The sequence below is a fragment of the Manis pentadactyla genome, chromosome 3 (genome assembly GCF_030020395.1).
Source record: "Manis pentadactyla isolate mManPen7 chromosome 3, mManPen7.hap1, whole genome shotgun sequence".
Taxonomy (NCBI): domain Eukaryota; kingdom Metazoa; phylum Chordata; class Mammalia; order Pholidota; family Manidae; genus Manis; species Manis pentadactyla.
In genome coordinates, this window is record NC_080021.1 from 128,343,750 (window position 1) to 128,370,509 (window position 26,760).

The 26,760-nt window shown below is 37.5% G+C and overlaps 1 protein-coding gene across 7 annotated transcripts in view; it reads right to left on the bottom strand.

Annotated features, from left to right (window-relative positions):
• Nucleotides 1-13,192: 13,192 nt before the first annotated feature.
• ZNF484 (zinc finger protein 484) overlaps nucleotides 13,193-26,760 on the bottom strand; it is a 214,710-nt gene continuing 201,142 nt past the window's right edge. For all 7 annotated transcript variants that reach the window (XM_057498434.1, XM_036896905.2, XM_036896902.2 and 4 more), the window contains exon 5: nucleotides 13,193-21,244. In XM_057498434.1, the coding sequence (XP_057354417.1) occupies nucleotides 18,930-21,244 (2,315 nt within the window). In that variant the 3' untranslated portion in view covers nucleotides 13,193-18,929. The remainder of the gene's footprint in view (nucleotides 21,245-26,760) is intronic.

The following is a 26,760-nucleotide window of genomic DNA, read 5'->3' on the forward strand; positions in this document are numbered from 1 at the left end:
TGTTAGAAGTAATTCATTTCCCATAGTTTAATGAAGCTTGACATTTGTAATCTTTAAAGAAAAGATTACTAGTGACTTCTGTATTAAGACAGTAGAATAAAAATCTGATTTCACTTACTCCCAAAATCCTGTGTGTCAAGCCAATGCCAAGAAAAAATTAGATGTCCAAGAATTTATTGGAAATTTACATGAAGGATAAAGGGGAGGAGGAGCAGGCATAGTAGAGGGATACTTTTGATCACATTTAGATCTGACACCTGGGAAAAGAGAGGAGGAAGGAAAGGAGATTGACTAGAAAAAACCTAGGCCACAGTGCAGGTCTGGGCAAGTATTGTTCAGGCCACTGGAGAGTCCCCAAGCCAAGGGTCTCTGTAAGACACAATCCACAGTTTGGCAGAAATGACCCAGCTTTGTACCCCTGCCTTGCTTGGTGGCTTGGAGTGACAGAGGGGAACGTGGCCTCAGCACAAATTCCTTGGTGAATCTGAAAGGGCAGTAGCTGGAGGCTGACAACCAGCTGTTCTCCTTGCATCAGATTTTCCCAAAGGGAAATCTGAACAGTGCGTCTTTGGCTGCTACAATAAATGCATTCAACTCCAAACCCACAAAGTTGGAGGAGACAAAACAAGATAACAAATGTTAACAAGGACTGGAGAAATTGAAACCCTTACACATGCTAGTGGAAATGTAAAATGGTGCAGTGTAGCATAGGAGCTCTGCTCCTGGCAGGTTTATACTGGATTTGGTGAGACTAAAAAATGACAACTCTGTAGGAACCATACCAAGCTTTCTTCTGATGGTGGCCAGTCTAGGGGTGAAGTCGCATCCACTGTGTCTGCCTGTAGCAAGTCTGTAATCCACAATCCACAGTAGAGCACTAGGCAGAGGTCCTTATATAGCAACACAGAGACAATAGTGACCTCCTGCCAAGGTACCTAAGCCTGCACAGACATGAGCTCATGGTGCATGCACACTGTGAGGAGTCAGAGACAGCACAGTGTGTGCCAAGTGGGCAAGTTGGCCAGGGTCAGCCGGTCATCCTGGCCATGGGAACTCCATTTTCCCTACATGCAACCACTGTGGAAAACAGTAGGGAGAGTCCTCAAAAAACTAAAAATAGAACTATCATATGACCCAGCAGTTCTTCTCTGGGTATATATCTGAAAGAATTGAAAAGCAGGACCTTGAAATACTTGTATACCCAGATTCGTCACAGCCTTATTCACAACAGCTAAGAAGTGAAAGCAGCCCAGTGTCCATAGAGGGATGAATGGATAAAGAAAATGTGGCCTTTACATGCAAGGGAGAATCATTCAGTCTTCACAAAGTAGGACGACCTTGTGCTAAAGTGAGTTAACCCAGTCACAAAAAGACAAAGGCTGCATGATTCCACTCTTACAAGGCACCTAGAGTCATTACAAAACAGTAAGTACAGTGGTGGCTCTCAAGCTGCACGGGGGAGAAATGGGCAGTTGATCAGAGGGAATTGTTTGGTTTCGCAAGAGGAAAGAGTTCTGGAAGTCACCTGCACAACAAGGTGAATACTAAACTATATCCTAAAAAGTGATTAAGTTGGTAAGTTTTATTTTTTACCACAATTTTTAAGTTTCTTAAATGTGAAGGGTACTTGTCAAAGGGACAGAAATCAACATGAGAAGGCTCACAGGAGCCAAAGTTGGAACAATTAGAAAAAGTTTAGTATTGGACTAAAATCCAAAATATAAATTTCTGTGACCTATATTGACGTAATTGACGTAATTAAGTAAATGGGACAGAAGAGACAAATCTGTACAGAATTCCAAGTAACTCACGTATTTAGTCCCTACACCTTAAGAAAAGTAACCACAGTTTAGAAAACTGGCAGATACTACCACAGACAGGATAAAAATTAACATCATCAGTCATGGCAGCAGTACTCTTGATTTGACGTGAAAATGATACATTCATCTTTGTGGTCCTCCTGAGAGCCTGTTAGCTCAGTTTAGCCATGAGAAAGACATCAGACAACCCCAAATTGAAAAACATTATACAAATGTGATTCCCATTCATCCAACACCAAATGGCAATGGTGTATTTTTTCCCTACATATATATAGAACAGTAACAATATTATACACAGCAGTTAATAGTAGTATAATTTCATTCGGGTACCTGGACCTGATTCCAATTTGTGTAAATATGTGGGAAGGGTTCTTCCCACACATACTTACACCAAGCAATTTTTGAACACCAGGTATCTGCCCAGAGAAAGACAGCACCAGAGTCCCAGGTTAAGGGCTCTGTCCTACAAGACTGCCGTCAACCCCCCCCAAACTCCAGACAGCAGTTGCAAGCCCCAGGCAGTTATCTGTGATTGTGATTTACTGGCTACTGACTGGAGGTTCCCACAACATCCCCCTTACATTTGATAAATTTGCTAGAGCAGCTTATAGAACTCAGGAAAACACATTTGCCAATTAAATAAAGGATGCCATAAAGGATATAAGTTAACAGCCAGAATAAGAGAGACATAGGGCAAGAGAATATATTTGCAAATGACTTATCCGACAAGGGGTTAACATTCCAAAATATATAAAGAACTCAACACGCCTCAACACCCAAAAAGCAAATAACCCTATTAAATGGGAAGAGGATATGAGCAGACAATTCTCCAAAGAAGAAATTCAGATGGCCAACGGGCACATGAAAAGCTGTTCCACATCGTTAATCACCAGAGAAATGCAAATTAAAACCAAAATGAGATATCACCTCACACCAGTTAGGATGGCCAACATAGAAAAGACTGGGAACAGCAAATGCTGGCGAGGATTCAGAGAAAGGGGGACGACCCTCCTACACTGCTGGTGGGAATATAAATTAGTTCAACCGTTGTGGAAAGCAGTATGGAGGTTCCTCAAAAAGCTCAAAATAGAAATACCATTTGACCCAGGAATTCCACCCCTAGGAATTTACCCTAAGAATACAAGATCCCTGATTCAAAAAGACATATGCACCCCTATGTTTATCGCAGCAATATTTACAATAGCTAAGATACGGAAGCAACCTAAGTGTCCATCAGTAGATGAATGGATAAAGATGTGGTACATATATACACAATGGAGTATTATTTAGCCATAAGAAGAAAACAAATCCTACCATTTGCAACAACATGGATGGAACTAGAGGGTCTTATGCTCAGTGAAATAAGCCAGGCAGAGAAAGACATGTACCAAATGATTTCACTCATCTGTGGAGCATAAGCACAAAGCAAAAACAGAAGGAACAAAACAGCAGCAGACTCACAGAACCCAAGAATGGACTAACAGTTACCAAAGGGAAAGGGACTGGGGAGGGTGGGTGGGAAGGGAGGGAAAAGGGGACTAAGGGGCATTACGATTAGCACACACAACAGTGGGGGGCACACGGGGAAGGTAGTACAACCGAGAAGATAAGTAGTGACTCTATAGCATCTTACCACACTGATGGACAGTGACTGTAAGAGAGACATAGGGAAAGGTCCCAAATAAAGGAGTTTCTGCCCTTGTGGAGCTTGGGGCCTGGCTCAGCGCATGGAGGCATTCTGATTCCCCAACTATAGAAGCTCTCTGTGATCAAGAAGGAGGATCCAGCTGAGCAGAGCAGACAAAGCAGGGAGAGAGCAAGCACTTCTCGGGTTTTTGTGAGGGCTTGATTGCATAGTCATGATTGAGTAAATTATTGGCCATTGGCTGATCCAACCTCCAGCCTCTGTGAGGATCTAAAAGTCTCATTAACAAGACAAAACACCTGTTTCAGCTTTAAAATGTGATAATTTGTTACAGCAGCAGTAGGAAACACACTGGGCAAAGTCTTAACTAGGTTACAAAAAACAAGCCGTAAAAGAAGATAATAAATTGGACTTAAAAATTAAAGACTTTTTATTAGACATTGTATAGGTAATAATAGGCAACCCACAGACAAAATATTTCAAAACATATCTGGTAAAAGATTTGATCAGATATTTCACCAAAGATGTACAAATGACAAGTAAGCATATAAATTAAGTGTTCAGCCTCATTAGTCTTCAGGGAAATGGAAATTAAAGTCTCAATGAGAAGCATTATATGCCCACTAGAATGGCTCAAAGTTAAAATCCTGATCATGTTATGTGTTGGCCAGGATGTGAGAGCAACTGGCCCTCTCTGACCCTGCTGTTGGGAATGTAAAATGGGACGATTAATTTGGAAAACTGTTGTTTAGCAGTCTTTTTAAGTTAAATGTAGATGTTGGATCCATACAAGATGGCATAGACCTGGTTCTACTTGCTCCTCTGGGTAAGAGCAGCTATAAACCACAGAAATAACTAAAGAGCCAAACTCAGACTACTGGAGAAATAACACAGTGGTAGGTTCTCTTAAATTTTCCCACCCAACATTGCAACAGAAGACAGCCAGGTAGGTTCATTCCTCCCACAGTCCAAACAGGAGCCTGCACAACACTGCCACTGGCACAGGAACCCTGTTAGCAATGAGCAAGGGATGTGTCCCTCTCCTACCCAGAGACCTGGCATTACTGGAGGTTATCAGTAGGGGACATCCTGCCATAAGCACCCAGACAAGACAGCCCCTTCATCTTCATGGGCCTGAGACTCCCCTCCCCCACCCAGGACACTAGGTGGCTGGGGTAGTTGGTGAGGGTGCGGGTGTCTCACCATAATCATACAAGTGGCAGTGCTCTGTCTCCACAAGGTAGGCCAGGACACATGTACTAAGCAGAATAGAGTGCCTGCCACTGAAATAAAAGATATACTGGGATCCAATCTCCTAACAGTAGAAAATCACCACTTATAGGGAGAACTAAGGAAATAACAACTTGAATGAAAAGACAGTCAACTGACACCACCAAGTTAAACGTTGAAATTACCAGACAAGAATTTTAAGGTGGCCATCATAAAATTACTTCAAAAATTACAAATTACCCTGAAACAGTGAAACAAGATTTTAGCAAAAAAGAGTTATAAGAACCAAATAGCAATTATAGAACTGAAAAATACAACAAATAAAAAAACTCACTGAGTAGGCTCAGTAGTAGTAGAGCAGAGATGACAAGAATCAGTGAGCTTGAAGAGAGGACAACAGGATTGACCAAATCTAATCGGGAGAGGCTATATATTGGGGGGGCGGGGAAGCCTCACAGGGATCTGTAGGACATCTATATGATAGTGTCCCAGAAGTAAAACAAGTGGAGAAAAAAGCTGTATCTAGAAATATGGCTGAAAACTTCAAATATGGCAAAAGTCACAAATCTAGAGGTTCATGAACTGAAAAAATCCAAAACAGAAGAAATCCAAGTCAAGGTAAGAATTGGTTTGCTGACATAGGGCCATTAATATGAGTGACTTCATCTGTAGGCCAGTGGTTTCCTTTTTAATACAACACATGGTATAAGATTGGTAATACCCAACTGAGCTCTGAAGGGAGAAAAGCAGTGAGAATGGGAGATCCTGACTCCCCAACACAGAAGAGGCCTTATTTTTGAACAAACAACTCTAGATGTCAGTAAAGCATGCAAGGAACAGAAAGCATTACAGAGAGCTGGAGCATCTTTGAAACAGGAACAAGTATGGGTTATTGGAGGACCTCAACAGCAGCAAGGATGGCTACAGAAGGCACACACAGAGCACAGTCACAGTTTTGTTGTCCTTTTGAAGATCTGAGGCTTTATCTTAAGATGAGGGGAATTTTCTATGGCTTTGGGTAGCAGAGTGGTACAATTTAAATATCAAAATAGTACTTTAATATATTTTTGAGGAGGATTGGAAAAAGGTGGTGTGAGAAGTGAGGCAGAAATGTCCTCCCCAAACCACAGAACATGAAAATACAGCAATACAACTAATCCTAAAAGTGACCAGAAAGAAGGCTCCAACAGATGGCCTATTTCTGGGGAAAAGAGATCTCACAGAAAAGGGTAAAGTAGTAAAGCTGTGATCTGGAAGGAACACAACCCAGCTCACAGGCGGGAGGAAGAGAAACAGAGCAGGGGGGAGGCAGTAGAGGCCAGGAAATGCTAAATAACCAGCCCTAGAGATCTCTGGGAACATGAACCCACAATTGCATGGTGCTGTGGAGATTAGAGGGGTTGGAAAGCAAGACAGGTGGAATACTCAGACTGGGATTCCACTTGTGGAGAACAGGTACCCACAACCAGCAGCTCCAGGACAAAAGAAAGAAGGACACTTTGAAAGACTTCCCAACAGTGAGAGAGCTCCTAAAGGGGCAAGTATTACACAGAGCTTGCTGCTCAGGAGAAAGGATAGGTGGACAAAATCATCCCAGCACACTCAGTCCAGCAGGTTGGGTGGGAACTTTCAGGAGCTTCAGGCCCTCCATACCCTTGGCTGGCAAGGAAGCCATAAGGCCCCCCACTGTATTACACAGCCTGCCACTCTTCCTGCTTCCCCAGCCATCGCTCCAGGCCAGCCAGAGGGCAGCCTCACCTATGGCAGCTTAAGGGGCATATTGCAGAGGCTGCTCCCTGCACCTTGGCTCACTGGCCCTGGCAGTGGAGGCAGGCACTGTGGCAGAGAGTAGAGCTTCTGGGCACTAGATGGCACCACTTACACAAAGCTATTCCACATTATTCAGTAGGATTATTAAAAGGCAGAACCTTGTTGAATCCAAAATCCCACAAACACCAGAGAGCTCAGTGAAACTGAAATCAATTTTCCTGAAAAAGATTTCAAAATAAAAATCATAAACATTCTAACAGAGCTACAGAAAAATATTCAAGAGCTCAGGGATGAATTCAAGAAAGAAAAACTTTGAAAAATACAGTATCTGAATTGAAACCTAAAATGGAGGGATTTAAAGGCAGACTAGAAGAGGTAGAACAAATGGTAAATGGAATGAATAGAAATTAGAGACGCTGAGGCAGAGAGAGAAAAAGGATCTCTAGGACTGAAAGAATTTATAAGACAACTCTGTGACCGATCCAAATGGAAAAGTATTTGCATTATAGGGGTACCAGAAGAAAAAGGAATAGAAAGTCTCTGAGGATATAATTGCTGAAAACTTCCTCAGTCTGGGGAAGGAAATAGCCTCTCAGGCCATGGAAGTGCACAATCTTCGAAGACAAACGGCCCAAGGAACACACCACCAGGCCATATAATATTTAAAATGGCAAAGACCAAGGACAATGACAAGAGTATTAAAAGCAGCCAGAGAGAAAAAAAACCCACAAAGGAAAACCCATCAGGCTATCATCAGCCTTCTCAGCAGAAACCTTACAGGCCAGAAGGGAGTGGCATGATGTATTTAATGCAATGAAACAGAAGGGCCTGGAACCAAGAATACTGTACCCAACAAGATAATGATTTAAATTTGAAGCAGGGATTAAACAATTTCCAAAGAAGCAAGTTGAGTAAATTTGCCTCCCACAAACCATCTCTACAGTGTATTTTAAATGGCTGTTATACCTGGAAGTGCTCCTAAGGCTAAATAGCTGTCAACAGAGAAAATAAAACCACAGTAAAGGAAGTAGACATTTTGCTAAGCAAATACAAAATTAAATCAGCTATGCAAAAAGTCATTCAAGGGTTACACAAAGAGTACAGAATATGACGTCTAACATGTAGTGTGGAGGAGGAAGAAAAAGAAGGGAGAAAAAAATCTTTGTGTTTATAATAGCATAACGAGCAAGTTAAGTTAGATGGTTAGATAGTAAAGAAGCGGCACATGAACCTTGGGTAACTATGAATCCAAAGCCTGCAATGGCAATAAGTACATATCAATCAATAATCACTCTAAATGTAAATGGACTGAATGCACCAATCAAAAGACAGAGTTACATTCAGTATTATAATGAGCAAGATAAAACGCATTAAAAAAGCAAGACCAATCTATGTGCTGTCTACAAGAGACTCACTTCAAAACCAAAGACAGATAGACTAAAAGTGAAGGGATGGAAAAAGATTTCATGCAAACAATAGAAAAAAGCAGAACTTGCAGTATTGTATTAGACAAAATAGACTTCATAATAAAGTAAGAGATGAAGGACATAATATAATGATAAAGGGGTCTGTCCAACAAGAAGATACAACCATTGTAAATATCTATGCACCCAACATAGGAGGACCCAAATATGTGCAATAAATATTAACAGAATTAAAGAGGTAAATAGAATGCAATGCATTCATTTTAAGAGAGTTCAACACACCACTCACTCCAAAGGACAGATCAACCACACAGAAAGTAAGGAGACAGAGGCACTGAAAAACACTTTAGAACAGAAGGACCTATCAGACATCTACAGAACAATCCACCCAAAATCAGCAGGATACACATTCTTCTCAAGTGCACATGGAACATTCTCCAGAGTAGACCACATACTAGGACATAAAAAGAGCCTCAGTAAACGCAGAAGGATTATAATCATACCAACAAGTTTCTCAGACCACTAAGGTATGAAACAAAATAAATTATGGAAAACAAACAAAAGCCCACAAACAAATGGAGACTTAATAACATGTTCCTAAATAATCAATGGATGAATGACCAAATAAAAACAGATAAAACAATATATGGAGACAAGTTAGAACAACTGCTCAACACCCCAACTTCTGTGGAACACAGTGAAGGTAGTTCTAAGAGGAAAGTATATAGCACTACAGGCCTATCTCAAGAAAGAACAATCCCAAATGAACAGTCTAAAATGACAATTAATGAAACCAGAAAAAGAAGAAAAAAGAGGCCCAAAGTGACTATGAGGGACATAAAAGCCAGAGAAGAAATAAAATCGAGAAGTATTGAACAACATAAAGAATTAATGAAACCAAGAGCTGGTTCTTTGAGAACATAAAATAAATAAACCCTGAACAAGAATTAAAAAGAAAAAAAGTCTATACACACATGAACAGAATCAGAAATGAGAAAGGAAAAATCACTATGGACACCACAGAAATGCAAAGATAAATTGGATAATCTAGAAGAGATGGACAATTTTTTAGAGAAATATAACTTTCCACGATTGACACAGGAAAAAACAAAATCTGAACGGACCAATTACCAGCAATGAAAATAAGTTGGTAATCAAAAACAACCTAAGAACAAAACTCCCAGACCAGATAGCTTCACCACTGAATCTTACAAATCATTTAGAGAAGACCTAATACCCATGATTCTTAAAGTTTTCCAAAAAGTAGAAGAGGAGGGAATACTTCCAAACACAATCTATGAAGCCAGTATCACTCTAATACCAAAACCAGCCAAAGACAACACAGAAAAAGAAAATCACAAAACAATATCCGTGATGAACATAGATGCAAAACTACTCAACAAAATATTAGCAAACCAAATTCAAAAATACATCAAGAGGATCATGCACCATGATCAAGTGGGATTCATCTCAGGGATGCAATGATGGTACAACATTCAAAACCCATCAACATCATCCACCACATCAACCAAAGGACAAAAACCACATGGTCATCTCCATAGAGGCTGAAAAAGCATTCAACAAAATTCAACATCCATTCATGATAAAAACTCTCAACAAAATCGGCATAGAGGGCAAGTACCTCAACATAATAAAGGCCATATATGATAAACCCACAGCCAACATCATACTGAACAGCGAGAAGCTGAAAGCTTTTCCTCTAAGATCAGGAACAAGACAGGGATGCCCAACTCTCCCCACTGTTATTCAACATAGTACTGGAGGTCCTAGCCACGGCAATTAGACAAAACAAATACAAGGAATCCATATTGGTAAAAATGAAGTTAAACTGTCACTATTTGCAGATGACATGATATTGTACATAAAAAACCCTAAAGACTCCAATCCAAAACTGCTAGAACTAATATCGGAATTCAGGAAAGTTGCAGGATACAAAATTAACACACAGAAATCTGTGGCTTTCCTATACACTAACAATGAACTAATAGAGAAATCAGGAAAACAATTTTGTTCACAATGGCATCAAAAAGAATAAAATACTTAGGAATAAACCTAACCAAGGAAGTGAAAGACCTATACCGTGAAAACTATAGGACACTCTTAAGAGAAATTAAGACACTAACAAATGGAAACTCATCCCATGCTCCTGGCTAGGAAGAAATAATATCATCAAAATGGCCATCCTGCCCAAAGCAATATACAGATTTGATGCAATCCCTATCAAATTACCAACAGCATTCTTCAATGAACTGGAACAAATAGTTCAAAAATTCATATGGAACCGCCAAAGACCCCAAATAGCCAAAGCAACCCTGAGAAGGAAGAATAAAGTGGGGGGGGGATCTGGCTCCCCAACTTCAAGCTCTACTACAAAGCCACAGTAATCAAGACAGTTTGGTACTGGCACAAGAACAGACCCACAGACCAGTGGAATAGAATAGAGACTTCAGATACTAACCCAAACATGTATGGTTAATTAATATATGATAAAGGAGCCATGGACATACAATGGGGAAATGAAAGCCACTTCAACAGCTGGTGCTGGCAAAACTGGACAGCTACATACAAGAGAATGAAACTGGACCATTGTCTAACCCCATACACAAAAGTAAATTACAAATGGATCAAAGACCTGAACATAAGTCATGAAACCATAAAACTCTTAGAAAAACACATAGGGAAAAATCTCTTGGACATAAACATGAGCGACTTCTTCATGAACATATCTCCCCGGGCAAGGGAAACAAAAGCTAAAATGAACAAGTGGGACTATATCAAGGTGAAAAGCTTCTGTACAGCAAAGGACACCATCAATAGAACAAAAAGGAATCCTACAGTATGGGAGAATATATTCATAAATGACAGATCCGATAAAGGGTTGACATCTAAAATATATAAAGAGCTCACATACCTCAACAAACAAAAAGCAAATAATCCAATTAAAATATGGGCAGAGGAGCTGAACAGACAGTTCTCCAAAGAAGAAATTCAGATGGCCAACAGACACATGAAAAGATGCTCCACATGCTAGTCATCAGAGAAATGCAAATTAAAACCACAATGAGCTATCACCTCACACCAGTAAGGATCGCCACCATCCAAAAGACAAACAACAACAAACGTTGGCAAGGTTGTGGAGAAAGGGGAACCCTCCTACACTGCTGGTGGGAATGTAAATTAGTTCAACCATTGTGGAAAGCAATATGGAGGTTCCTCAAAAAGCTCAAAATAGAAATACCATTTGACCCAGGAATTCCAATTCTAGGAATTTACCCTAAGAATACAGCACTCCAGTTTGAAAAAGACAGATGCACCCCTGTTTACCGCAGCACTATTTACAATAGCCAAGATATGGAAGCAACCTAAGTGTCCATCAGTAGATGAATGGATAAAGAAGATGTACATATACAGAATGGAATATTATTCAGCCATATGAATAAAACAAATCCTACCATTTGCAACAACATGGATGGAGCTAGAGGGTATTATGCTCAGTGAAATAAGTCAGGCGGAGAAAGACAAGTACCAAATGATTTCACTCATGTGTAGTATAAGTACAAAGAAAAACTGAAGGAACAAAACAGCAGCAGAATCACAGCACCAAAGAATGGACTAACAGTTACCAAAGGGAAAGGGGCTGGGGAGGATGGGTTGGAAGGGAGGAATAAGGGCAGGGAAAAAGAAAGGGGGCCTTAACGATTAGCATGTATAATGTGGGGGGGGGGGCATGGGGAGGGCTGTGCAACACAGGGAAGACAAGTTAGTGATTCTACAGCATCTTAGTACACTTATGGACAGTGACTGTAATGGGGATTGTGGGGGGGACTTGGTGAAGGGGGGAGTCCAGTAAACAATGTTCTTCATGTAATTTTAGATTAATGATACCAAAAAAATTTAATGAAAAAAATTCTAATAAAAAATGCATAGCTGAGTATATAAAATATCAGTAGAGAAATGACAGATTAGTAAGAAATATGTGTAAGGTATGTGACAAAGGGATCATTTTGAAAATATATGGAATCAACAAATAGTAAAACAACGGGGAAAGAAAATAAGCACTTCACAATGAAAGAAAAGTAGTTAAATAAAAAAATACACACAAAATTCTAAATTAAAAATTCTCTCTTTTTGTCATAGTTAAGCTATGTATATCTAGCTATGTTTTTCACATATCAAACTGTCAGAAAAGAATTTGGCAATGCTTTAATTTCTGTGACATATAAAATTAAAATTAAAATATAAAAAAGGTATGCTGTATACTTTGATATGTAAAAATAGTAGATACAAATAAATGCCCATCAAAATGTGATGGAGTAAATAAGTGGTAGGTCCATTATTAATGTATATATATAACATCTATAATATAAACATTTTAAAAATCAGTGATACAAAATATAGGTATGTTAACATCCAGACTAATCACATGCCAATTTTCTGCCCATATTTTAAACATTATAAATGGTAGAGGAATTGTGGCAGCTGTCAAATAGTGGTGGTACTATTTACTGCTTTGGTAATGTTTTGAGTATTTTATATATTTATATATATATGACATTAAATATATATATATTTATATATTCTTTGGTAATGTTTTTAATGTTTTAAGCAAGTGCATATATTGTCAATAAAGATTATATTCTCACACAATTTGTTTTAAACCCTCCTGCCACTGAAATCTATTCATTTTGTTTTATATTAATACTTGAATTTTCTCATCTTATTTCACATGCCCTATTTTCTAATACTATGTGAAATAATAATGGTAAGAGGAAAACAGTAATTATTGATTTTAATTCAACTTTATTTCATTTAAAATGTCATTGCTATTAAAGAAATGATTATATTAGGTTTTCTACCATGCCTGTTTTAGTAAAGAATGTTGAACTGATGATCCCTTTTCAACAAATACCGATACATTGCTTTTCTTTTAATTATCCTAATTCCTTGATATTCCATCACTTCTCAATCTTATTAAAATCATTACTCATTTTCATTTTTTATACTGCAAGACTCTATGAGCTAAAATGTTACTTCGGATTTTTGCATCTGTGGTCGTCTAAGTGACATGAGTCAATAATTCCTCATTTTTGTATTGTATTTATTATGATGGTCATATGGTGAAGGTAATTTTAAAAATTGCGATGGAGCAATGAAAAGAAATAAAACCTATTGGGAAGCACTATCTTCAGGACTTGGAATAATTTTAATTAATTTAAATAATTTTAACTAATAAAATTACCTGGTCTTTAAACAGAATAAAATCAGATATGAATCCTTTCATGTTATCTTTACAAATCAACTTTATTCATGTAACAACTTACATACAGTAAACTGCATCCATTTAGGGTTCAATTCATTTTGAGTTTGTACATCTGTGAAATCAACACAACAAAAGTACAGATCATCATACCAAAAGATTGCTATCCTTTTGTTTGCCATCTTTTCCTCAGCCTCTAGTCCCAGGCAACCATTTATCTAATTTTTTCACTTCACAATTTATTTGCATTTCTAGAATTTCATATAAATGCAATCATTCAGTAAATAACTTTTATATCTGGCATTTTACTCAAAATGATATTGAAATTAATCTGTTGTCACATACACCAGCAGTCTATTCTTTTTTATTGCTGAAAAGTGTTGTAGCATTCATTTATGGGTATGCCACATTTTGCTTACCCACTCTTGATGGACATTTCCCATTAGCTAAATCTGTCCCTTTTCTTAAAAAAGCAAGTTTTCCCAGGACACATTTCCCAGTGTTTGGCTTCTTCAGGCCTGAGTCAGAGCATCTGGCCACTGCCATTTTCAAAAGATTCTAGTGAAATTAGTAGGGGTGGATGGAGTATTAGAATTGCTCAGCAAACCAACATGATCTGTAACTGTGAAAGTGGCTAACCCCGTCTAAAAAAAATTAAATAACTTTCCCAAAACATACAAAATATTCATTTAAAAAAAATATTTTTTAAAACCCATATTATGTGAAGCTTAACTAAGACTAGTTTGGAAAATGTAAAAAAATGGACAGACATAAACATGTAAAAATTATGTGAATGGAGAAATACATACAAAGTTGAGACAAGCTTAGCCCTTTTTAAAGGAGTTATTATCTTTAACATATAAAAACCTGGTACAAATTGACAAGACAATCCAAAAAGATAAATATAAGTGGCGTATGAAGGCAACTTAAAGAATACCAAGTTAAATGTAAAGAAGTATATTATGCAAATTAATAAAATTAGTGATCACTTTGAAATCATAAAACTTATAAAAACAGCTACTCACAGAGAAGGAGTACATTTATATGCTAACACTGGAAATATGAAATGCTACCATCTTACTCCAAAGAAATCTGGATAATTTCTATTAAAAGAGGACAATTCAATCTACTCATCTCACTGCTGGAAGTATGTTACAAAGGAAAAAAAAAAAGCCCCAGTGGGTAAGGGCTTGATTATGCCTTCCCACTAAGCCATTATCTGTGCCACCTCTTGGAGGTGGCTATCAGACCACTTTTCCTATAGACAAAAATGTGAATTAACAGTAGCAAGGTGGTTGAACAGATTACAACGTGTCCACATCAGACACTTTTCAGCTAGTAAAGTTATTGTTGAGTACAAAAGATGCAAAAACATGTATACAATCCCACTGACAATGAAAACACATGTGTGCACAGATAATGTATTAATGTGTATGGACTGTGAAAGAAACAGTATGAAGCTGACTAGCATTGCTTATCTGCTGACAACCTGTTGGTGTGGCTGGAGTTACTATGAGTGGAGAAAGTACAAAATGCAAGAGATAAAATATATTCCAGAAGTCACACTTATGCAGTTTTATGTGTGCACACACGTGTGTGAAAAAATTTTCAATTAAAGGAATTGTTGGGCTATTTGTCATCATTGGTTCTAGAGACAAAGGCATGAAATTAAACCAATAAATACAATGAATTATTTATGGATTTGCTTCTATTTCTTGTGGAATTTGGTTCTATAGGACTTCTACTGTACCAAACTAGTTTCCTCCCATATGAATTTTATGGCATTTTAAGAAAATTATGTATTCTTAGAATACCTATTCTTCTCACTTATCATGTCCAGTAAGGTGGTTTTGACATATAATATGCATATACAATAATCACAGGCTTTTCTGTAGTACGAGTAATTTATAATTGGTTCACTTATGTGAGACTTTTTTGTCTCAGCAGAAATTTTCTGATAACCCCCAGGTAAAGGGTTTGGTTCCAGTCCCCCTTTACAGATTTTTCTCTCCAAAATGAATTTCTGGTGCATAATGAGATTTGACCTGTTATTTCTCTCATGCGTGAATATGCTGATGTTCAGGGAGTTGACTTCTCAGTGGATGATTTTCTACAGTGATAGTATTCATAAGGTCTCTCTCCAGCATATATGCTATGTAATAAAGTATATGATTTGTGAATGAAGCCCTACCTGCATTTAGTAAGACAAAAATACTACTCTCCCCTATGAATTATCTGATGTATAATTAAACACTGCTTTGAGTGTACGTTTTCTTACATTTATTCACAGAATGAAATTCCTTTCTGAAAAATTAAAAGTTCATTTTTTATTAGATTGTAGAACTTTTAAAATAATTTTGCTGTAAATACAAATGAACTGTATCAGCACTGGCATGAAAGGGTATGTCTGATTCACAGTGCTTCTCGGTGAAGTCCGCAGCCTGCACGCCCTCCGTGCACCCCCACCTTGGAACCCCACCCTGAGATCCAGCCCCCATCCCGCTCATGACTGTCCACCGTCAGCTCCCTGATCGACTGCCAAGTGTCCCTTGACATAGATAATGGAAGCCTATGAAAGAAGGTTTTTCTTTCTACTACATATTAATACTGTGCTAACAAAAGGTAAAGTGTCTTTTTGCCTTTTTTATCTTTTATTTTGGCTTGGTAGAATTTTATTTTTTTAACATGTCCCTGAGAATCACTATCTCAGTAATCCTATTAATCTTTGAAATTCTTATATTCAACCCCTGGGCTCTTAGACCAGTCTTCATTAACCTCATTTTATGTTAATTATCCAAAGGAAAAAACCCTATTATTAAAGAAATTTGAGAGGCTCTTAGTCAATCACCTCCTTTTGTTAAAATTTGGCAGCTACTATCATAAAATTTGACCAGAAGGGATTTTCTCTTACGTATCAAAGTTTCTAAAGTCTTTAACTTTAAAGAATGAATGCCTTCACCTTTAAGCAACAAAAACTGGGAATAAAATAATTATCACAAATCAGAGCATTTTCATTTTTAATTTGGAAAGTTTTGGTGATTTAAAAAACATTTCTGGACTCCACACTTCTTAAATGGAAACAGTTATTTCAGCTAATTGAAAACTATATGGACCAGTACTTCCTTTAAGAACTGAAAAAGGTGGAAGAACACATTAAATGCATTAAATTTTGTGATAACACTGGACAGTTACCAAGAGAGAAAATGTAGGAATAAGAGATAAGACATAGCTTCTGGAATTTGGAAATGTTTATTAAAAAGAGGTGTTTCCTAATTCATTCTTAAAGCAAAATTGGGCAAGAAAGTTTGAGTTTTTTTGTAAATTTATTGGCCTTTATAAAGGGACAAATACTAGAAAAAAGGTCCTTCCAAGTCTGAGGGACCTGATAAGTCTCCCAAGTCCTAAGTCTTAATAATAAGACTGAGGGGAAATAAAAAAAGATGAGCCTTCACAGGGACTGAAGATCAGTTTCAAATAATCTTAATACATAACTAGACGAATGCTATCGATTTCCAGTGTTCTCACCTACTCACCTGTTAGAAGCAAAGGCAGATCCTCTCTGGAAGATGATATAATCCAGACCATCTAATTATCACTCTACAATTTTTAATATGTAGTGTCTGCTGGTTGATTTAAAATCACCAGGTATACGAGAAAACATAGCACCAAAACCCAAGAGAAACAATGATGTGTATAGAAAAAGGTGAACAGAGGATCCAGATAATGGGACTATCTCTAGACAAAGCAGAGGAAGGTAGATGCACACTTTGAATAAATAATAGCTAGAAATTTCCCAAATGTGCAACAACAAAAACCCTCCAATAAGCTGCAGATTAAAAAACCCTGCAAACCCCAAGCAGGATAAATCCATTGAAAATCACTGCATATCATTGTGCAATTGTTGATAGCCTAAGACAAAGACATGAATTTCAAGGGAAAAGAAGGGAGAAAAAAGCACATTATATAAAGATTGAAAGCTTACTTTTCAACAAAACAATCAAAGACACACCATAACAAAATATCTCCAAAATGCTAATAAAAGTAACTGCCAACTTGGAATTCTGCATTCTGTAAAAGTATCTTCAAAAATGAAGGCAAAATAGGACATTTCTAACAAACAAAAAGAGCATTTTTCACTAGCAAACACACTAGAAGAAACACTAATATTTGTTCTTCAGTAAGAAGGAAAATGATTCTACAGGGAAATTTAAAGGACAAGAAGTAATAAAAAAAAAGTAATGAAAGAGTATATACGTGGATTGAGTGACTGACTGAAACAATGGCTGCATAAACATATACAGTACTCAAATGCCTAACATCAATACCATATAAGCCAAGAAGGGATGAAATGGAGTTAGTGCTCTAATTCCTCACCTTGTCAAAAAAGTGGTGTGAGTACTAAATTATACCACCCTTTAATAAGTGAAAATTGCATATTGTGTTAATATCTGACTTAGTAAATATTAAGGCAAGAAGCACCACTAGAGATAAAAACGGACATTTCATAATGACTAAGTTTCAATTAACCAGGAAGACTATAAGAATTCTAAATTTGAGTGTATTTAAAAACACTCAAAATGTACAAAGTAAAAATGGTAAGTTGAAAGGGGAGACAAATTTATGATTATTTTAGATTATAACATACTTCTTTTAGTATATCAGATAAAGGACAAAAATGTCTACAATATAGAGGATTTGAAAACACAACTTAAGATTAATTTGTAGAGATTGGGAGGGGATAGGAGTATTCTTCCAAATGTGTAACTATATTATTTCTTCTCAAAAAACCAAGCTCAAATGCAAGACAGTTGTGTCCTATAGTAACCTAATGTGTAATGAATACATAGAGAATGTATTAACAAAATTGGAAAGAAAAAATTTTAGATTTTGAAAGCCGTGTTTTGTTTCTTTTTCAAAAATCAGTGAATAGTATAGGTTTCCATGGACAAGGCTAGGAATTCAAAATGCTGATATCCAGATCTGTAACCTGTGTTCCATGATCTCAGGCCAGTTCTATGGTGAAAAGTAATTTATGGGGCTACTGCTTACATCATCACTTTTGGGATACAGGCTGGGAGCACTTTATACCTCTTGAGTGAAAGTTACCTCTTGCCATGGGGCAAGGAATTAATAAACAAGGTAACACACTGGTTTCCTAAAGATGACTGTGAATATTCAGTAAGCCTGGGGTTTTAATTTGACAATCTCAAAGTCAAATTGTAAATTAAAAATTTTTTATCCAAAGTCCACATTCTAGTAGGTACTATAAATAATGTGACTTCCCAAAGGAAAAAAAGGAGAGTCCTTTCTTTGCGTCTTTAATGTCAATTTTCACAAAAATTTCTGGCTTCTCTACCTTATAGACTTGAGCATTCTACACTTTTGCCTTGATATCAGTGTCTTTAGGATAGTTAGACAATGACACTTAGCACTCTATGAAGAAATTCCTTTGGTCAATACTATTTTTCCTACCCAGGGCATGAAAAACTCAACAGCCCTAAATTTATAAAGCTGCTTATCCAAAACATGAGACAAGACAGACTGCCAAGTCATTCCTTGCATATTATTTGCGGGGGCTTGACAGTCCTAGTATCTGTCCAGCAACTAGGCATGACCATTATACATTGCTCCAACACTTTCTCCAAAGTGTCTCCCCAGATTTGTAACTGGCAATCAGCTATGTGACCCAGATACTTGCACTTCTGACCAGATAGAGGAAAGGTGCCTTTGGTTACCTCCTGCTTCTTAGTCATGCGGTAACCTCACAACTTTGTATCCTCACCCCATGATTGTGGTACTGGGCACTCTACTTCCCCGGATTCAGACTTCTGACGTATACTGAGTTGTGGTTCCCAGCCTAAGGCTCTTCTAAAGTCACTGCATGTATAGGGTTTCTGTTTAGTATGAATTTTCTGGTGTTTAATAAGATTGGATCTGATGGTGAAGGCCTTCCCACATTCAGTACATATATATGGCTTCTCTCCAGTGTGAATTCGATGATGCTCATGAAGTTGTGATTTCTTAATGAAGGCCTTTCCACAGTCACTGCATTCATAGGGTTTCTCTCCAGTATGAATTCTTCGATGTCGATTTAAGTGTGACTTCTGGATGAAGGACTTCCCACATTCAGTACAAAGATAGGGTTTCTCTCCTGTATGAATTCTCTGATGCATAATAAGAGTTGATTTTCTAGCAAAGGCTTTCCCACATTCACTGCACTCATAATGTCTTTCTCCAGTATGAGACTGCTGATGTATATGGAGGCCTGACTTCCGAGTGAAGGCTTTTCCACAGTCACTGCATTTATAGGGTTTCTCCCCAGTATGAATTTTCTGGTGTGTAAAGAGATTGGATCTGTCAGTGAAAGCCTTCCCACACTCAGCACATCTGTAGGGTTTTTCTCCTGTGTGAATTTGTTGGTGCACATGCAGCTGTGATTTCTTAGTGAAGGATTTGCCACAGTCACTACATTCATAGGGTTTCTCTCCAGTATGAATTCTCTCATGTGTAATGAAATGTGACCTGTGAAAGAAGGCCTTCCCACATTCAGTACAAACATAGGGTTTTTCTCCTCTGTGAATTCTCTGGTGCATACTTAGTGTGGACTTCTGGATGAAGGCTTTCCCACACTCACTGCACTCATAATGTCTCTCTCCAGTATGACATTTCTGATGTATCCTGAGCCGTGACTTCCAGGTGAATGATTTTCCACAGTCACTGCATTTATAGGGTTTTTCCCCAGTATGAATTTTTTGGTGTTTAATGAGATTTGACCTGTCAGTAAAGGCCTTCCCACATTCAGTACATATATAGGGTCTCTCTCCAGTATGAATTTTCTGGTGTATAATGAGATTCGTCTTATGAGTGAAGACCTTCCCACATTCTGAACATATAAAGGGATTCTCTCCTGTGTGAACTCGCTGATGCACATGGAGTTGTGACTTCTTTATAAAAGACTTCCCACAGTCACTGCACTCATAAGGTTTCTCTCCAGTATGAATTCTCTCATGTGTAATAAAATGTGACTTCCGGATAAAGGCTTTCCCACACTCAGAACATTCATAGGGTTTTTCTCCTGTATGAATTTTATGATGCATACTTAGTGTTGACTTTCTTGTAAAGGCTTTTCCACATTCAATACATTTAAAGTGTTTCTCTCCAGTATGAGTTTTTTTACATATACTGAGGTTTGCATTCTGAAAGACATTTTCCCCACATTTATTGTAGTCATAGGATTTTTCTTTTGTATGAATTTCCTGGCATCTGAGCAGATCTGACTTCTGGTTAAAGGCTTTTCCATATTCATTGCATTTAGAGTGATTCTCCACAGTATGAGTTTTTTCACTGTTTGACTTGAGAGAAAAGTCCTTCCTATATTCAGTGCATATATAGGGTTTCTCTCCTGTATAAACTTTCTGATGTACAGCAAGTTGAGATTTCTGAGTGAAGACTATATCACATTTGTTGCACTCATGATGCTGTTTCTCTTCAGTATAAATACTCTCATGTGCAAAGAGGTGTGACTTCTTGGTGAAAATTTTTACACAGTCAGAAAATAAATAGAGGTGCTTCTCAGCATGAAGTTTCTCATCTTGAATGGGAGCTTGCGTATGATTAAGAAGTTTCTTACACTGATCACATTCACAAGCATTCATTTCTGTATAAAAATTCGTATGAGTGAAAATATTTCCATATCCAATGATCTTATCAAGATTTTGTGTTGTATTGTTTGTATTATATGTACGTAAGTTTACAGTTGGCTTCAGACTCTTTCCAAATGAATCATACTTATGGAGTCTTTTTCTTGAAGGAATAAGGTGTGCATTTACATGAACTATTTTCCCAATATTCTTATATTCACACTTCTCATTAGCTGGTGTTTCCCTGTTGTTGAAGGAAACATGACTTAAGTTTTTATTCTGGTTTTCCTCATATCTCTTTGTCTGTTCATCATCTTGCCACAATACTTCTAAAATGGAATATGGGTTATCTCTTGGGAAGAGATTAATTTTCTCAAACTGGATTTTGACTTCTTTAGACATTCCTTTTTGTGAAGTTTCAAAATGAATATCCCCATCTAAAAAAGAAAGAAAATAAAACACACAAAGAACAGTTAGCAGAATATAGAAGGAATGACAAATAGTTCAGATTCTGGGTGAACACAGAGAAATGGGATAGAGCCTGTCTATGGAATATAACTATATATGTATATATAAGAGTACTAAGTGCCAAGCACCTGGCTGCCTCAGAACAACTGATCTGTCCAGCCTCATTTGTCATTAGGTGAAGCTACATAATTCAGTTCACACCAATCAAGTGTGAGTAAAAATTACATTTGTTTTGAAAAGGCCAATGTCAAGGAGGTGGGTGTGTCTACCCAAATCCTCTTCTCTTCCTGCTGATTTTATTCTATACCTGCAGCAACACAGCTCCATGCAGCTGGCAACACCCTATGCAGAGGTCAGGAAACTAAATCTAGGGCTGTACACAAAAGCTTAGAATGGATTTTACATTTTGAATGGTTCAAAAAAATCAAAGGAATAAATACTTCATGACATCTGAAAGTTATATGAAATTCAAATTTCTGTGCCCATGAAGTTCTTATTGGAACACAGTCACATCTCTTCATTGATGTATTGTCTATAGCTGCTTTGGGGCTACAACAGCAAAACCGAGTAGTTATGACAGCAATCGTGTGGTTCACAAAGTCTAAAATACACTTCTGCGCTTTTACAGAGAACATTTGCCAATCCCTGCTCTAGGGGATGGTGCACAATTATTTTCTAGAAACTTTGTCTCTGAAAGGCCATCAGAAGCAGAGTTTCCTAGCATACCTGAATTGCTCACTTTGGAACTACCATGTGATGGGTCAGTGTTTATGTTCCCTAAGACTGCTTCTTGGGGTCTCTCAGTGACAGGAGTTTGGCTTTATTCTACTACTAATACCATTCTTGCTCAGAATAAGAATCACTAATATTCTAAATTCCAGAGTAGCCTATAAGACATGGTAGATCCTCAGTAAATATTTATGTTAAAGAAAAATATTACTAACTTATTCTACTAGAATTCGTTAATACTGACACAGTCTATCCCTATATCCATTTTATTCTGTCTCTGACCCTATTACATTGTTATTCACATTAATGGCTTTCATTAATCCTGAGGGCATCTAATACTGGATTCCTAAACATGGAGTTTCACCTTTTGAAATTTTTCACTTTCTGTAGCCTACAAACACATTATTATGTCTGACAACAATTACATTACCACCAGCAATGTTCAATGTAAAAATCTGCACCTTTAGTAAGTTTAGTTGTGTATAATTTCTCTGTCACAACTTATTCAACTACTCATTCAATAAGAAAAGGGTCATAATTCAGGCCAACAAAATGTGTATATGTAAGTTATCTTTCCAAGTTACTGAAGTATATTTTATTACTGATTCCAAACATATATTGTCCTTTTCTCCGTTAAGCTTTCTTTCTAGTCCTGTTTCTAGTTAAAATTCACTGTTCATCATGCATCATGTAGGATTCTATGCCCTGAACACTAACCTCAAACTCAGCGCAACTCTAGGGAGGCTCTCTTTGCTTTAATTTTTAAAAAAGATAGCAACAAAGACCAGATATTCTGAGCCACTCATGTTCATACTTAACTGACACAGACATGTGCCATAACAAATGCTTAATTCACAAAGGCTGAAATTTAAAACATTTCATGCAATCATCTTCCCTTTCCAGCAACAATTATTCGTCCTTTGAATTGCTCCTAGCAGAAAAAATTTTAAAGCTCTCTGAAATAGAGAAAAATAACATCCTCTGCATAGTACACAAATTCAAGAATTTAATTTTACTACATATTCTCTACAGAAACAACAACCAAAAAAAAAGGAGCAAAAACATTAAAATGAAGTAAACACAATTACATAAATTAAACGGAGACAAGTGTGAATTGCAAATATGAGGAATGTTTTTTCTTTAGCTTAACAGCCAACTGAGAGAAGATTTGTCATAGGTTGGATAATAGTAATAACTTGAATTTTGCTCTATTTGTCATAATAGCTATGACAGGATAAACAATGCTTTAAGCAACGAAAGCTATGAGCAGCATCTAAGATAAGCATTTAAAAAAGTCGGGAGGAATCAACACATCTAAATAGGGTTAGAAAAAATCAAGGCAGGAGAAAATATAGACATGGTTTTAGGTGATATCACCTAAAGGTGATTTAAAGGACAAGAGCATCTAAATGATATTTTCTACAAGAGAATAATTAGTAGAAAGAGCAGGAAGAATTGTCTGAGAGGATGAGTCACAGGGAAAGGCAAAAAACAATTACCAGAATATGACATTTTGGAAGGTGAGCCATCCGCTCCTAACATGTGGCACTGTACCCACTCTTCCCCCACATATTCCTCCCTGATGGGCCCTTACATGCACAAGGTATCAGCAGTTCCCTGAGGGCTTAGAAACAGGGGCCAATGCCTGCTTGAGACACACAACCAACAGTAGCAGGGAAAAGACCCATTCCCCTGAGCCAGGTATCAGTGACAGCTTATGCTGGAATTGAGACACATGATTCAACCTGAGACACACAGATAGTTCCAGGCTGACACACACAACCCTATATTTGGTTCAGATATCAAAAGTGGTGATGCAACGCATGCCAAGAAGATACGAAAGTTTCATTGCTCAATAATGAGTCTTCACAGAGAAAGCTCCCAAGCAGGTCCAAAGTCACTTGAGAGAGCAAGAAAGAGAGACTGACTGGGTTTTTAATAGCAATTGTAGGGTAAGGCCAGGCTGATTTTCCCCATGCAACTTCTTGCCAGTGCCAAGGGAGGGAGCACCTGACCTTTCTTATCAGTTTGCCCAGATGTGGGGCAGAAGGAGAAAAGAAAGGGGTGAAGCTTTCATTTCATCAAAAATGAAGTCAGATGTGACACTAAAGCACAGGCAACAAAAGCAAAAATCAACAAGCGACAACATCAAACTAAAAAGCTTTTGCACAGCAACACAGAGAAGACAGGTAGTGATTCTATAGCATCTTACTATGCTGATGGACAGTGACTAACGGGGTTTGTTGGGGGGACTTGGTGAAGGGGGGAGCCTAGTAAACATAATGTTCTTCATGTAATTGTAGATTAATGATAACAAAATTAAAAAAAAAAAAAGCTTCTGCACAGCAAAGGAAGCCATAAACAAAGTGGAAAGAAAACCTACGGAATGGGAAAAATATTTGTATATAACTGATAAGGTGTTTATATCCAAAAAATATGAAGAATAGAATTCATGCAACTCAACAGCAGAAAATCAATCCAGTTAAAAATTGGGCAAAGGACCTGAATGGACATTTCTCCAAAGAAGACATATGAAAGGCCACATGTGCATGAAAAGCTGCTAAACATCCCTGATAATCAGGGAAATGCAAGTTAAAACACAGTAAGTCACCTCACACCTGTTAGAATGACCATCATCCAAAAGACAAGACATAACAAACACTGGCGAGCATGTAGAGAAAAGGGAACCCCTGTGCAGGTGGTGATATTGTAAACTGGTGCAGCCACTATGCAAAACAGAATGGAGTTTCCTCCAAAAATTAAAACTAGAACTACCATATGACCAAGCAATTCCAATTCTGGCTATTTATCCAAAGGAAATAAAAACACTAACTCAAAAAGAATTCTGGACCCCCATATTCATAGCAGCATAATTCGCAATAGCCCAGACATGGAATATTAAGTGTCCACTGATGGATGAATAGATAAAGAAGCTGTGGTCTATATACACAATGGAATATTATTCAACCAACCAACCAACCAACAAACAAGGAAATCCTATCTTTTGTGACATCACATATAGACCTTGAGGATACTGTGCTAAGTGAGATAAGACAGAAAAAGACAAATACTGTATGATTTCACTTATGTGTGGAATCTTAAAAAAAAAAAAACTCACAGAAAACAGATCAGAGGTGGAGGGGAGAGGGAGAGGGAATTGGAAGAAAGTGATCAAAAGGTACAAACTTCCAGCTGTAAGATAAATAAGTCCTAGGGACATAATATCCAACATGACTATAGCTAACACAGTAGCAGGACATGTAAGTTCTTAAGGGAGTAAATCCTGAGTTCCCATCACAAGGAAAAATTTTCTTCCTTCTTTCTTTCTTTTCTTTTTATGGTAACTATGTAAGATGGATGTTAGATGAACCTATGGTGACAATCATTTCACAATATAAGTAAATCAAACCATCATGCAGTACACCTTAAACTTATACAGAGGTGTATGTCAATTGTATCTCAATAAAACTGTAAAGAAAAATGAAGTCAGAAGCTATTACAAGATACATGATGAATGTTCAAAATATTTTATTAGAAAAACAAATTAAAACAATAATTAAAACTTAAAATCCATTAGATTATCTAAATTATTAGAACTTTTGGCAGTATAGAGAAACTAATACCCTTGTACACTCAGGGGTTTATAGACTGAAACATCCAAACTAGAAAATACTGTGGTCATACTTAGTCAAATAAATCACTAGCGCACCCAGTGATAAAACAATCCCACCATCCTTCCCCAAGAAATTCTCATTTCCCAGAAGAATAGTTCATGAAACAATTACTGCAGTACTGAGTGTAGTAGCTGGGAAGTTGGGGAAGTGAAATGTGGTGCATATCCATACTATGGAAGGCTAGCCACCAGAAGCAATGAACTAGAAAAACACATTGCAGCAAGAACCCATCTAGTGCAAGAGGGAAAAAATTAAGAAAAGGAGTAGGATGTATAGCATGCACCATTCCTATAAATTAAAAATACCAACTTAATTCTTACAAATATTCTGCAAATTCAAGGATAGAGAAAAACTTTCTATCCTTGAGAGTATCAAATGTACTAGAGCAGGCGCCTCTGGGGAGGATAAACACTGAGTATGGGGAGTGAGGCTTAAAACGTGTAAAGAAATAAAGTAAGAGGAGGGGCTTAAGCACATTGGTGACCATATCAACTGCAGTTACCTCAACTTCCTGCATACCAGCTACAAAAACTTTTTGCAAAATAAATCAGTTTTATGTAAAATAAGTAAATTTTTATCTAAATAAATAAGTCAGAAGGACCAAGTCAGTGTTGCATTACACTAGCCAAGTAGAAAGAAAATTTCAGGAAGCATAATTACTAATATCACACACAGCAAAAAGTTCTCCCCTAAATGTAGAGCCAACAAACAGTTGGAGGAGCAGAGGCATGGGAGATGATAAGATAAGGCCACCTTCGGATGACAGTTCTAAAGCACTAAGGAAAAGAGAGAAAGTGAAAAGAAACCAGCAGGTGTGTGACCCACAGTAAGTTTCTTAAAAGGTACACCTATGAGTATCTGAATGGGTGAGAAGAAGATTTAAGACCTTGATGTGATTGTGAAAAACCAAAAAAACATGATCCTAGCTATTTTAATACAATCCCTCTGAAAGTGGGGGTAGCACACAGACTTCCAAGGGGCCAAAAATCAGCTCTTATCCACACAGTCCCAAAAGCTTAGAATGTTACAGAAAACACTGTCAGCAGAATTTCAGAGCTGCCATCATGGCAGAGTTCAAGCAC